Here is a 16,014-nt window from a genome sequence, read left to right on the forward strand (position 1 = left end):
TTTCAATTTCCAGGAGTGTACTTCGGAGTGCCGACTTGTGCACTTGTGGGGTTTCCGTGGCTTCTACAGGGAAGACCTAGTGAGCGTCTCGAAGTGAATATCTCGCGAGCTACGTTGTCGTTCATAATTAATTATGTGCAGTAGGAATATATTGTTTGCCTGTTATTCAACTTATGTTTTATTTAACTGCTGGACCATCGAAACCAAAAATGTTTTGCAGAAATATACCGCATTCTCAAAAGTAATTCCATTATCGTACTCATCATTTTAAGTCGTTAAAATAGTACCTGCAGATTTTATTTCATTGCAATCTTTCATTTATAAAGCCTCGGAGGGTATGTAGTTGAGGGCCAACACACTACTCATTTTTACTTATTTGAAAGCCTGCATGCCTCACCAACAGTTTCTGCGGTGCGCCGAGGAGCTTATCCAAAGCCGCTCTCACTCGAGCTGTAAGACCAGTAAACGCTGTCCTCGTCAACTTGAGAGCGAATCTTAGCTTCGTAGACGATCTACTCTTTCCTTAACAAGCTGAGCCCCGGACAAGGCCGCGCCTCCATGGTGAACTTTGGCTTGAAAATCACAAATGTATAACTGACAGTAATTTACCTTAACCACTATATCACTAAATAAACAGTCAAGGTCACAGATACTTAAACTCCCCACCACCACTCCCCCACAATAATAAAAACTACGATCTGAGTAACTAGTGCCCTCATGGTATGCAGGTGACATTCTCTGAAGTTTGGAACGTAAGAGATGAGGTACTGGCTGAAATAAAGTTACGTGGGCGGACCATGAACCGCGCTTCGAGAACTCCGTCGACAGAGTACGTTTAGCGTAATGGTAAGGTCCTCGTTTCGAGACCCGGTCTGGTACACAGATTTCATCTGCCAGGTAATTTCAGAACATCTCACATTGTGCTGCAGTGTGTGTATTCATTCTGAAAACTACACTTGCTATATGCATCTCATAAACGATGTACAGACTGGCAGTGGAACATGACTCTTCATGTCACTTCTATGTGTCACACATACCACAAAGCACACAAAGTATTATTAGGTTAAACTATATGACACTCTGCAAAAATTTGGTTTCATGTTTAACGATCCTCTGCTAATTAAGTACGTAGAAAATGCTTACTGGCCATGACATTTCATGAGACTGCACAACACTGTGATGAAAATGTATAATCATTTGAAGAGAGACAGCAGCACATTGTACAAAATTTACTTTAATTAACGTGTATGTGGTGTCAGTTCGTCTGGGGTTCGGCGTCGTACCAGTTTCGCCTATCAGATCCCGGGTTGTTGTTAATACAGGCTTGAAGCAAGAATTTTTGTTTTCAAAATATTAGGTTTTATTTTCATTATGCGTAACCAAAGCACACTCATAAACGCAGCTCAGTATCACAAGACAGACATAGATTCAAGTAGAACGTAGAGACTTGAAAATAGTTTCACTGTTTCTTCCAAAACCACCGTCTGCAAAGAGATTCACTTGCTACTAACCCTTTCAGCAGCAAAACGAGTCTAACGCGAAAGGCGGCAAACGATGACACGACGAGAGCTGCCAAGAAAGTAAAGCTCCGTACTTTTTTCTCGTCCGAAAACAATGTTATGAATGCTAAACGTTACGTATGTAATATTCAAAGTCTCCTGAGTGAGCGCGCCAGGTTCCCGTCACTTGCGAATGATGGCGCATCTGCAGACAGCTTCAAAGGGGCGTCTGTACGTGACGTACGTTACTTGCAATGTGCTGTCATTGAATTTCTCACTGCGGAGAAAGAAACTGTGGGGAATATTCACAAAGGCATGTGCACGGTCTATGGAGCATCTGCTATAGACAGACTACAGTTAGTCGCTGGGCACGGAAGGTGATGTCATCAGAAGGCGCTTCGGCGGAGCTCCACGATTTGCAGCGGTCGAGGAGACCCTCCACGGCTGTCACACCTGACATGTTGCAGCAAGCTGATGTTGTCATTCACGAGGACAGAATAAAGGATGCCATTCGTGGAAGATATTTTCAGGACGATGAGGAGGTGACTCACACAGTGAAGCACTAGATCTTCCACCAGGACAAAGATTGGTACCGACAGGGCATACACACCTTTATTTCGCCCTTGAGGAAGGCCGTAGAACGAGATGGAGATTACCTAGAAGAACAGGGTGTGTAGACAAGACACCATTCTTTCATGTGTATAATTCTCACTATGTTCAATATGGAACTGTTGAAGATAAAAATGCGGTGGATTACTTTCCGGGCAATTCTCGTAAAAACCGTGCTAATTGTTCTCGAAGCACCCAAAATGTTCTATGAGACAAAACGTTATTTATACATCTTCCGTGTTCAGTTCAAAATTAATTTTTAATTTAATAAGTGTTTATAAAGAGTGACAGTTTGTTTAAGGATTTTAGAGTAATAGCAGATGTTTAAATTTTTACGATGATGAAAGTATTATGAATTCCGTTAACTTCATGTTACATTGCAAAATCTTTTGAGTGTCGACACTATCTCGTTACAGTTACAAATACTGACATAGTTTTGTCTCATATTAAAATTACGAAGGAAAATAATAATAAATGGCAAGTTTTCGTTTTATTAGCATATATGCGCAAGCTAATATTTGTAGTGTAGTATCAGTACTGTAGGACCTCAACATACACTCTAAGACACAAAAAGTGACGCACCACGAAAGCATTACCCGAACGGAACCAAACTTGATAGATGTAAATGTTCGGATAAACAAATTGTTACAATTTCAGAAAGATTCGATTATTTATTCAAGAAAAAGAAATTCACAAACTGGGCAAGTCAACAACGCGTTACTGCCTCTGACCCTTATGAAAGTAGTTATTTGGCAGTGATTGGCAGTGATTACCAAAGCTGTTGGATGTCCTTCTGAACGATATCGAGCCGTAGTCTGTCCAGTTTCCGTGTTGGATCGTCAAAACCGGACTATGTTGGAGATGCTGTACAAAATGCTACAAACGTTGTCAATTGTGGGGAGATCCGCTGACTTTGATGACAAGCCGAAATCAAGCAGTAGAAATTCTCGCCATTTCTGGGCGGATATTATCTTGCTGAAACGTAAGCCGAGGCTGGCTTGCCGTGAAGTGACGCAAAACGTCTAGCTCAATATCGTCGACGTACGGGTGTGTCGCGGATGATAACCAAGGGGTCCTGCTTTTATTCTTTTAATCAGCAGTCTTGTGACTGGTTTGATGCGTCCCACTACGAATTCCTCTCCTGCGCTAACCTCATCATCTCAGAGTAGCACTTGCAATATATATAACCTCAGTTATTTTCTGGATGTATTCCAGGTTCTGTCTTCCTCTATAGATGTTGCCCTCCACAGCTCCCGTGGAAGTCATTCCCTGATGTCTTCCCAGATGTCCTGTTATCCTATCTATTCTCCTTGTCTGTGTTTTCCTCACATTCCTTTCCTCCTCCCAGAACCTCCTCATTTCTTACCTTATCAGTCGACATAATATTCAAGATGCGTTTGTAGCACCACATCTCAAACCCTTCGATTCTCTTCTGTTCTGGGTTTCCCACAGCCCATGTTTTTACCATACAACGCTGTGCTTCAAACGTGCATTTTCAAAATTTCTTCCTCAAATCAAGGCCTACGTTTGATACCAGTAGACTTCTCTTGGCCAGAAATGTCTTTTTTGCCAGTGACAGTTTGCTTTTCATGTTCTTCTTTCTCCGTATTTCATTGGTTATTTTGCTGTGTGCGTAGTAGAATTCATTACCTTCATCCTGATGTTAAGTTCCTCGCTGTTCTCATTTACGATGCTTCTCATTACTTTTGTCTTTCTTCGATTTGCTCTCAATCCATATTCTCTACTCATTACACATTTCGTTCCATTTAGCAGCTCAACTAATTCTTCTTCACATTCACTCACGATAACAATGTTATCAGTGAATCGTATTATTGATCTTTTCTCTTTGAATTTTAATTTCACTCTTGGACCTTTATTTTGTTCCCATTATTGTTTGTTCGATGTACAGATCGAACAGTAGGGACGAAAGACTACACCCCTGTCTCGTACTCATTTTAATCTGAGCACCTCGTTCTTGGTCGTTCACTCTTATTATTCCCTCTTGGATCTTGTTCATATTGTATATTACCCTTCTCTCCCTATAGCTTCCATTTTTTTCTCAGAATTTCGAACATCTTGAATCAGTTTCCATTATCGAACGCTTTTTCCACGTCGACAAATCCTATGAGCGTGTCTTGATTTTTCTTTACTCTTGCAGCCATTATCAACCACGGCGTCAGAATTGCCTCTCTGTAACCCTGACCTTTCTTAAAGCCAAATTGATCGTCATCTAACACATCCGCAACTTTCTTGTCCATTCTTCTATGTATCATTCTCGTAAGTAACTTTGATGCATGGACTGAGATAATTCTCGCACTTGTCAGCTCTTGTAGTCGTTGTAAATGTGTGCATGATATTTTTTCCGACAAACATTTCTCGATCGATTTCTTCACATTTTTCATGTAGCCATTGAGTCTTAGCTTCCCTGCAATTCATATTTATTTCATTTCTGAGTGATACGTATTTTTGTGCTCCTGGATTTCCCTGAACACTTTTTCACTTCCTTCTTTTATCGCTCAACTGATGTATTTCTTCTGTTACCTATGGTTTCTTCGCAGTTACCTTCTTTGCACCTATGATTATTTTTCCAACTCCTGTGATGGCCCTTTTTAGAGATGTCCACTGAAATTTAATACAGAACTCATTCTCCTCTATCATTCCTTGTCCCGAGCCCATATTGTCCTGTAACCTATTGTTCTACTGCTTCTTCTACAACTGTATTCCAGTCCCACTGCCTATTAGATTTTCATCTGCCTTTACGTACTGTATTACCCTTTTAGTATCCTCATATACTTTCTCTATGTCTCCGACTTCAGCTTTCGACGTCGGCATATATACCTGAAATATGTTTTTCGGTATTGGTTTTCTGTCGACTCTGATAAGAACAACTCTTTCACTGAACTGTTCACAGTAATGCACTGTCAAACTTACCTTTTTATTTAGAACGAATCCTAGTCCCGTTGTACCGTTCTCTGCTGTTGTTGATACTGATTTGACTTGAAATCCTTACCTTCGTTCCATTTCACTGATCCATAGTGTATCTAAAATAAATCTTTGCATTTTCCTTCTCATATCTAGTAGCTTCCCCACCACGTTCAACCTTCATACATTCCACGCCCCGACTCATAGAAATGAAATGGCACCCCTTACCATCACCCCTGGTTTTCGGGCTGTATGTGGGGCGACAGTCAGTTTGGTATCCCAACGTCATCTGGTGGGTCTCCAGATATGTCTTCGCTGGTCGTCGGGACTCAGTTCTCAGTTCAAAGCCCGACTAACCACTGAAGACATCTCTACCCCAGTTAACGTAAGGCCCTGATGAAGGCTAGCTGCAACGCTGGCCGAAACGTTGGCGCATTTTAAATTATGACGATGCGGTCTGATACCCTGAAGAATTTTATTGAAGAATCTCTACCCCAGTCCATGATATTCAAGGCCTAAGTCGTGTTTGGAGACACTTCATACAGCGGTCGGATACCAACCTGCCTGTCGCCCGCCTAACTGCCCGCCAGCTATGAGTGGTAGTCTAATTTGATATTTCCTTTCACACCAGGATTCATCCGCGTCACTCTTGCAGCACAGAGGTATATTAACGATATTCTACCCTTAAATTTGAGCAAGATGAAATCAGCCCTGTGTATGAGTGTGAGAGTTTCTACTGCTTGACATCGTGTTCCTTGAACACTACCTTGGCCAGTGAAGTAGTCTGGTCTCTCGCCTATTGTGAACGTTTGGAATATTATGGGCAGTCTCCTCCAACAATATCCGAATTGTGACGATCTAAGGACAGAGTATGAATCGATGTCTTTCAGGAAGACTTACTAAAACTCTATCAATCAATGCGAAGCCGGATAACTGCTTGCACAAGGGCCAGAGGTGAACCAATACCGTATTGACTTGCTCAATTTGTGAATTTTTTTCTCTTCAATAAATCATCAATTTTTCTAACTGAAGTCATTTATTTGTCTGTACATGTAAATCTACCGAATTCTGTCCATTGTAATAGCTCCTTTGTGTGTCGTTTGTTCTTGTTTTGTCTTAGAGTGTAAACCCAGGCAGTGGCACACTAGATTCTGGTTGACAATATGCTCCACTAACTTTCCTACGCAACTGGTCCCACTAAGCCTCTGTTAATTACTGCGGTTAGTCGATACTTCCCTGGTATTAAAATGAAGATTAGAACAGATTCTTTTCATGAATTGGGAAATTCTCCTGTCATCGTAATTTCATTAAGAGCTAAAGGAGGAACCTCTTCACCGCGCGTCCAGTTGTTTCAACAGGCTATTCGTTATCGCGTGGTAACTGGTCGTGGTATCATAAATCACTGACAAAGCAGAATCCAACCCCCACAGACACATAGGCTGGCTATATTCCTCAATGTTAGTGGAACTGAAATGGAAACCATGCCTCTCGCGAGTCTCCCCATAAATATGAAACGCTGGACCCTAGTTAGAGCGAGATGGTCTTATACGACTGAGACATTCCCTGATAAAACTCTCAGCGACGTTATGACACACTCCTGCTCTCGTACAGCTGCTATTGCCGGTTATGAGTTCCACCCTGAGATTCTACTAACAGCTTTCCATTCTTTATTTGCGGAAGTGGACCTACTGATTGAATCAGGAGGTCTTGCCATTACCTTTGTTTACTCTCCCAAATCATTCTCCTTGTCTTTGTCTAAGCCATTCAAAAGGTTGGAAGATTCACATCCGTAGGGCGGCGACTGAATATTCAAATAGGTGCCATTCTATCTGAATGCAGAACTACACACATCATTCCATCAAGGTCCAGGTTGCGTCCATTGGTTTACCACTGACTTCCGGATGGTTGCATTATCAGTGTGGTGGATCACAGTTGTAACGTGATCCACCCAGTTCCAGACTCCGTTCCACTAATCGGAAACAGCAAACGGCTTGTAAAGCATCCATTTAGCCTCTCTGAACAGACATTTCGGTGCTTCGTTTCGAGATCTGCTCCATCGGACAGATGGATCCAGATGGGGAGCTGGTCACTACCCGGAAGGTCGTCATCCACTTCCCACTGAGGATTATTTGTAAGAACAGGCAAGCCTGTGGTTCTAAGCGAACCAGTAGCACCGCTGAAATGTGTAGTTTGAGCATTGTTCATCAATATGAGGTCGGTGGTTCTTGTAAGATTCTCAAGTTTGTGAGCTCTGAGACGTTATAACCCAATAGCGCATTGCGTACATTTAATTCCCCTAAAAACAAAAAGGAATGGGGTAGGTCACGAAGAAGAGGACCTCGGAGTCAACAGGTTCATGACAGAGCACACTGTGACAGAACAGCACCCATTGGAGCGTAGCGTTTAAGGGGAAAGATGAGGAGAGAAATGTGTCCTTGACGAATGGTGCTACACCACATTTCGCCGTGTCACCACTAAGGTCGTTTTTTCTGTACAGGAAAAGCCTACTAGTACAGGCACATCACTCTGTTTAAAACGAGTCTCTTAGAGACAGAGACAAAAAGTTCTGTTCTGTGTTAGAACTCTTCCATGAGTGCTGTATCCATTCACATTACACTGGAATATGGGAGCCATTTCTGCTGTGTGGTTTCGATTTACCGCTACCGTTGTGGTGGGTGGTGAGGTACATGTAGAGTGAGGCGTAGTGAATGGGCTGCCTGGATCCGGTGACAAGGCATTGACATCCAAGACATCATCCAAATGAGTCACATTTGCCAGAATGACGCTTGTTGACGCCTGGGACACCTTTTGACCTGAATGTTGTGAGTCTTTCCCTTTGAGAATGGTGGGGAAAGGGGGCGTTATACTTTTGAGGTGTTTTCGAGATGCTCACTGCGAAAATGTTGCTCATCTCTTTTGTCGTAGTTGCCTGGATCGCTACGTCTTTATTCACCATACTTTGACATGTACGGATGCAAATACAGGTACTGGCGGTAGGTAATGGTACGTTGGATGCCGTCTGCGACGAAGCGTTCACCTTGGGTACACATTTCTGTACCATGAAATCATACGAATCAGCAAAGGCCAGGGGTTTTGTCATCTTATATTTATTTTTGGCTTCTGTACAGGGGATCCGCTTGGTCACTTTTAATTTCTGAATTTACCATTCCATAGCAAAATCAAGTCAGTCTCGGATCCAGAGCCAAGACAGTGTCGTATGACCAGATCCCTTGCCTTTGTCGCATCGTGTAGGTTTAGGTACCTAAGGCCACACATTTAGTTCGAGAAAACCTGCCGTAATGTGTTCAGGTAGCACAGGAGAATTTAATGCCATAATAAAAGAGGCGCTCCTCTCAATTGCTTCAATACTCCGTATCGTTTGCTCCGCATCCATTATCCGCTGTGATGTCCATTCTTGTTTGAGTTCTGAAATTTCTATGTCTATAATGTCATGGCATGTGACCACACACTTGAATTAGGTGAATGAGTTATGCAGCTCACAAGTTATGACACAGTCACTAAATTTTTCTGACTTCCTGTGAAGTTCCACCTGCTTTGCTCTGTTACTCTCGATCAATGAGAAAATATTTCACAACCGCTTAATAGACTTTAAGGTACCAGCAACCCCTTCTAAGCATTTATGAATATAAAAGGTGGACACTATTTCAAATGTCTCTCCTTCCTTTTGATCACTACAAACTGTTTCTGATTTACGACTCATTGGTGACTGGGAGCCTTCATCATTCGTTTGGATGAGTGGGTGTGAATATTTCCAGACGGTACACCAAAAACGCTGGTAACTGAAGAATTATATTTCGAAGGTTCTATCTCACTCTCACGAGCTGCGAAGAAAATTGTCCACTCAAACACAACCCTGGTTGCCTGAGTAAGCCTTACACAACCGAGGTGCGGCATGTGCCCACCGGTAGCCCATCTCATCAGCGCACAGCACCCGTTGAGACAAATGGTTCTTGTAGACAGCTTTGTACCGTCCTCGCGACCAGGCGGTTAAGCAGGCGTCCCAGATCGCTGTGACGCATGTCGTTCCACCTCAGAGCCATACAGCGTTCGCTGAAGCATGCTCCAACATACATGGGGCCGTTCACCATTCCACGTCTCAGGGAACCCAGAGTTGCCAAGTCTTAACCCAACAAACGAATGCTGGCCATCTGTGGTTCCAGAATGAGAGTCCAGCGTGCTCATCACTGTACCACCGTCCTTGCTGGAAGTCAATAGTAATTACTAGTAAATTCCTCTCTCTCTGTGACCAATTTCTGAAACTATATAACATCACTTGGTAAAATACGTAAATCGATTTTATTAAACTTATGCGTTAGTTTTTTTTTTTTAGATAATATGCTCCAATGGAGTTACAGTACATTACGACTGTGGCCCACTATGGAGAAAAAATTACTAGTTGCTTGTTGGTCACTGTCCCTAACCTGAGAAGCAGCATAATGTTAAATAGTTATCCACCTAGACATTGAAATGGAGCGATACATGTTATAATTACTTAGATGACAATTTTTACAAGTAAAATACAGAATGTGTGCACGTATGCAATGGTGTCGATCTATTTGCAGAACTTGAGCACGAGAACAGCGAGATGGGAGAATCCAGACACGACCACGGCCGCCTCGTTCTTCCCTGTGGCGGTTCAGGACAGCGATATCAGCCTGAGCAGCGACTACTGGGACAGCGGTGGCTTGGAAGCGCTGCCCACGTGGTTCCGTCTCAGACATCGTGGCAGGAACCACTTCCGAAAGGTGCGTTATGTCACAACTCTGTGTCTGTTACCATTTGCATTGAAAGTGTGCCGTGAATAAGATATTTCACGGCATGCTTGATTTCCCCATTCGCCCAGAAATATGTGCCAGCGTAAGTTATGCGCGCCAGTCGCATCAGATGGCGTGGGTATTGGCGAGCTGGCGAACGTAATTGAAAAACGATGTTAGGCTACGTCCTACATAAGCGACATAGGCGACTGGCAGTATGCGACTACTTCAGGCCACAAAACAGGACTGTAGCTACAGCTACGAAAGTTTCCTAGTTCTGCGACAGCCGTACCACTGCTTGTTGACCAGTGTAACTGGTCATGAGTGAATTTTGTCACTGCAGAGCGCATGGTAGCAACAGCAACAGCTGTGACTCATCTCGGCGAAGCGTTGGACTGGTCGCTACTGTGAAATACTTATCATTTGATTATAAGATAACTATTAGGTTAAAACATTTGATTCTTTCTCATCTTACAGCATTATATCTTTACTCGGTAGAGGACTCGATTTCTTCTGGTTATTCGTCGTAGTTACTTAGCTGCACGAAGCAAAGTAAATGACTCCATGAAATTTTTAAATACGTAGAGGTAAAAACGCATTAAGTAGACTTTTCATTTAGTTCAATTTAGGCCATACATTTCTGCATACGAAATGTAGCCCACATATCGAAATTGCATTTTAGTTCCAGATCAGAATGGTATCTCTCTTCGTTCTCGAGGCTTCGAATTTTCTGACTGGCGAACGGTTTTCGTGCTGTGTGCACACCGAGAAACACGGTTGTAAAAATTTTCGTATTTCGTAAACAGTCCAACATATCGAAATGAGCACACAAAGTGAACGTATTTTGTCGTACATTGACATTCGAAACGTTTTGGTCAAATCATTGCGTGGAGCTCAGACTCAGTATAAATTACATGATACCTCACAACTAGTGGGATAGCTTTAAGGAAAACACACGGAAGGTGGACCCACGTATTTAGTCATTTCTTGTTTCAGGTAATACACTTTATTATTTAACAGCAATATCATCATTACAATTAAAAAACCATGTTGAAGGAATCAAAATTGTCACAATTAAAACTTGAACAAGCTCAATCCATAAAAAACTAATTTTAACAATTCTACCATTAAGAGCATGGCTTGAGACCGAAAGTGTACAGTTACCAAAAACAAGAAAAAGTCACACCAACTGGGCGTGATTGCAAGCAAGTTCCACAAACAATTTATTGAAAAATCATTACAATGACAGCCATTAAGTGTACTAACAATTTCCAATCTTAAGCAACCGTTACACAATTGGATAACATCCATCCAATTACGGAAAGCATCACAAGCCACGTCACTGATTGTAGCTGTTTGAAGGCCGCTTAGCAATGAATAAGCCTTAATGAAAAATTCCTTAAGCAATAAAATTACACAATCCCTCAAAACAGACAAACTGATAAAGTATAAAAATTAAATATTAATCCCAGAGTGTGCACTCCAACCAAGAATGTAAAAACTGACGCTTAAATAAAAATTCAATTGCCCAAAATACGGGGAAATTGAGAGTGCATGCAATTTAAATGCAACTCCTAACTGGTACAGACCAGCAGGAACATTGGCAATCAGCTTTAATAAATATACAATCGGCCAAAATTCAGCTTCAGCTGGGAGCTACCGTTAATGGCTATCACAGTCAACAAAGAACGAGAAGCCAAATTGCGCAAAGACTGAAGTTAGCTAATCACCGTGGATCAAGGTAAGGCTCGACAGTTTATAGTGATAAGTAACAGACCTTAAATGTAATGCGCTGAAAAGCAGTGATAAGAGTGCAAGGTTTAAACGAGTGATTAAATGTTTGTGAGAAGGAACCTCTGGCTTGCCAAATACGCCTTAAACGTCCTGACCTTAAGAAATTCACCAAATAGAGCAGACTACTGGTTCCCGCTTAATCGGCGACATTGCGCCGTGGCTCACATCAATCTCTTTAACTTTTGCCACCACGACGCGGCTGTTAGCGGCACCAGACGTCGTGCGACGACGGAAGTGCCGCCTCGACGAAAAGCAAACACTGCTCTGTTCCGTGCCCAGGGTAAAGGAATGCTTCGTCTGCCGCCAAAGCTCCCTGCCAACAGACATCAAAAGGCAACAGTAATCGGCGCAAATAAAGCTACACACAAGAATACACGAGGAGTAGAAAATCTGATCCAATCGCAGGAGCGACAACCGATACAAGTTCAGCACTGCTTAAAATTACTATTATTCAGAAGCGAAAGTATCAGTGACTGCTGATGCAATAACTCAAGCATACACATGTACAAAGGTTGCTTGGCCTCCCATACAGATTGTGTTAGGTTTGAATTCCCTTCATGGAACCTATAACAGGGAATACCCGTGCACTTGCACGACATACGGCCTGGAACACAAACTGCGATCAGTAACACTGAATGATGATCGTGCACTCAATCCCTCGTAGGCCTGTTAATATAACAGTTCCAATATCACATAACACATACATGGCCTTACAGTGTCAAGTAATCAGAAAAAAGAAAACAACACTTAACTCCCTCAGGTGTGACGGAGCCGTGACTTGCCGTATTGCAGCCGGGGTGTTATAGCCTCTAATCTGTACACGCGGATGTCGAGGTGCCGTCAATTTTAAGCTTGCAGAGAAGGGCAGGAAGATGTCGGCCAGGTTGCACGCGACATCTGCAGATCTTCCTGCAGCTCGCCGCTACTAGTCCTTAAGCGAGCCGGCAAAGCTTGCCCTCGGCTGATTTAACAATTCGCAGCTTCTCCAGACCCGCACCGGATAGCCAGAGTCCCCCAAAAGCAACAACTTGCCAGCGATATGTCCTCCAGCCAACTCCCTCTCCAGGCCCCACCAAACCAACACACACACCTAGACCAAAGACACCAGCCCACGACATACGATAAGATCGACACGGGTAACTATAGTAGTTAGTGGCGCCAGTGGAATGCCATGCTGGTAATAATAAAGGCACTATGGCTCATTATGCAATGGGCTTTTGTCCAAATTTTCGTAGCTAAAAGAAGAAATGGACAAATGAGGAGTCATTTTCATAACAAATTTGTTCACAAATTTTAATTACTTGGAAGTAATGAGGGTAATTAAGAAAATCCTATTGGAGTAATTTAAATATTTCACGAACAGCTGCTGCTAGCTATGTAAACGAATTGTCCAGAATTTTACCTCTTCAAGATCTAGTTATTTTATGTATAAAAAGACTCAATGGTTTATTTAACTGTCGAAAACGCTTTCTTGGAATCAGGGCCTAAATTTAGGACATTTCGAGGACTGAATAACCTAGGAAGGTAAAGCTTTGCTCATGATTTGTGAATAAAACACGGAAATAAATACAAACGTAAAAAGAAATCAGTCCTATATTTTGTGACATGGTTTTACTAAAGGAAATAAAATAGTTTAGAGGAACATTTGACTTGCTTTTGAATGATGCTCGAAACCATGTATGGCAGATGAGGTGCACCGGATATGTTGTGTTTCTTACCTTCAATCAAGTCATTTCACAAAACATATGACATTCTTTCAAAAACTTTTGGACGGTTTAATTATGCAGTCTACTCAGATTAACTGAAATACTTATCATTAACATTGTTTGCCGATGAATCAAAATCCCGATAATCGAATATCGATAAAATTTCTTTGTTAATCAGTGCGTTTTGTTTCGGGTTGGATGTGTAAGTTATATTGGGACAGGAGTGTGTACACTTTAAATATTTTGGCAGTACCTTAAAAACATAGTGTAAGATGAACTGTAAAGAGTATAGACAAAACATAGTACAAAAATCTGGGATACCATGTAACTGGGTTAGTTAAAATGTAAAATGTTGCTTGGTACGAACCAAGAATTCGGGAAGATGTTTTTTTAACCTCCCTGGCTCTCAAATGATGGGTAGGAGCAATTGGGGCAGGGTTCGCAACCTGAGACGTGGCTCCAATGTCCCGTTCTCTGCCCCAGGTACCAAGGAAAGCATAGGGAGCAAAGCACGTCAATGACAACGTTTATTTCTTATTTATATTTTTTCTTTTATCTTTTTTCTTTTATTTTATCTTATTACCATCGAGTGTAGCAGGAAACGGACGTCACGAGAAGAACATTCCAATAACCAGAGAATAACCAGTACCAAGAGTGGAAAATGTGTGGATCAGCTCATCATTGCAGCAACAGCTCAACTCTGGGATGGACTATGGAACACACTGCAAAGAAAATTAGAGAAAAATTGTCCGTATTTGGGATCGTTGATAACTGTACAATTCCCTCCAATAAGGAAGTGCCAGAAATGAAGAAATGAAGGACAGTTCTCTTCTTCCATAAACAAGTAGTGAACTCTGTTCCCAGTTACGGAGTTCGTATTCGTTTGTGGGAAATATCCTGAGACCAGAAAGAGGAGCAGGTGAGAAGACATCTGATGGGGAGTCAAACAGATTATTATCTATCGTCGATCTGCTCACCAGGCAATGCTCGTCTGCGTCCAAAACATCACAACTGACAGCAGTGGGGTGCCTGCGGGATGAGCGCGTAGGCGTCAGCGGCATACTTGCTTCCAACCAGAGGCTGTTGAGAGCTTCGGAGAGGACATCAGGCAACGGTTGAATAGAACAGGAAAAAGGAGTACAGTAGAAGACGGATGGGTAGTTTTAAGAGATGAAATAGTGAAGGCAACTGAGAATCAAACAGGTAAAAAGACAAGACACAGTTGGAATCCTTGGATAACGCAAGAGTAATAGAATTCAACTGATGAAAGGAGCAAATTTAAAAATGCAGGAAATGAAGCACCCGAACAGGAATACAAATGTCTAAAAATGATAATAACAGGAAGTGCAAAACTGCAGAATAAGAATGCCTACAGGAAAAAGCTAAGGATTTGGAAGCATATATCACTAAGGGAAAGATAGAGACCACCTACAGGAACATAAAGAAGATCTTTGGAAAAAAAGAAGCAGCTAAACTGCATGCATATTAGGAGCTCAGATGGTAAACCAGTCCTAAGCAAAGATGAGAAAGAGGTGGAAGGAGTATGTAGATGGTATATACAAGGGAGACGAACATGGAAGCAATATTGTACAAAGGGAATGAACGTAGATGAATATCAGATGGGAGGTACGAAACAGCGGAGAAAGCTCTGAAAGGTCTAAGTCGAAACAAAACTCCAGGATTTTATGACATTCCGTCAGAACTACTGATAGCCTTGTGAGACCCAGCAATGACAAAACTCTTCCATCTGTTGTGCGCAGACTTCAAGAAGAAGTTGATAATTCCAATTACAAAAAAAGCAGAGAAAATTACCAAACTCTCAGTTTAACAAATCATGCTGCAAGATACTAACACCAGTTCTTTACATCAATATGAGGAAACAGGTAGAAGCAGACCGCGGAAAAGATCAGTTTGGATGCCAGAGAAATGTAGAAACACGCGAGGCAATACTCATCCTACGGCTTATCTTAGAAGATAGATTAAGGAAAGGAAAACCTACATTTACAGGATTTGTAGACTCAGAGACAGCTTTTGACAATATTGACCGGAATACTCTCTTTGAAATTCTGAAGGCAGCTAGGGTAAAATTCAAGGAGCGATAGTCTACTTACAACTTATATAGAAACCAGATGGTGATAATAAGAGTCGGGGGGCATGAAAGGGAAGCAGTGGTTGAGAAAGATGTGAGATAGCGTTGTAGCCTCTCCCCGTTGTCATTCTGTCTGTACACTGAACAAAGAGTAAAGGGAAGCAAAGAAAAATTTGGAGTAGGAATTAAAGTTCAGAGAGAAGAAATAAAAACTTTGAGGTTTGCCGTTGACATTGTAATTTTGTCCGGACTTGAAGGACTTGAACGGAATGGACAGTGTTTATAAAGGAGGATACAAGATGAACATCAACAAAAGGAAAATAAGGGTAATGGAATGTAATCGAATTAAATCAGGTGATGCTAAAGGAATCAGATTAGGAAACGAGACACGTAAGGCAGCAGATGAGTTTTTCTATTTGGGCACCAAAATAAGTGATGATGGCCGAAGTAGAGAGGATGTAAAATCTAGAATGAAATGGGCAAGAAAAGCTTTTTGAAGGAGAGAAATGTGTTAACATTGAATATAGGTTTCAATGTTAGGAAGTCTTTTCTGCAGGTATATATGTGGAGTGTAGCCTCGTGTGGAAGGGAAAAATGGACCGTAAACAATTTAGACAAAA

The 16,014-nt window shown here is 41.9% G+C and overlaps 1 protein-coding gene across 2 annotated transcripts in view; it reads left to right on the forward strand.

The window, feature by feature from the left end:
* Positions 1-16,014, forward strand: part of LOC126170827 (serine/arginine repetitive matrix protein 1-like) — a 594,764-nt gene that overhangs the window by 571,907 nt on the left and 6,843 nt on the right. For both annotated transcript variants that reach the window (XM_049920751.1, XM_049920754.1), the window contains exon 11: positions 9,614-9,796. In XM_049920751.1, coding sequence (XP_049776708.1) covers positions 9,614-9,796 — 183 coding nt within the window. The remainder of the gene's footprint in view (positions 1-9,613; positions 9,797-16,014) is intronic.

Source organism: Schistocerca cancellata, chromosome 1, assembly GCF_023864275.1.
Source record: "Schistocerca cancellata isolate TAMUIC-IGC-003103 chromosome 1, iqSchCanc2.1, whole genome shotgun sequence".
Taxonomy (NCBI): Eukaryota; Metazoa; Arthropoda; class Insecta; order Orthoptera; family Acrididae; genus Schistocerca; species Schistocerca cancellata.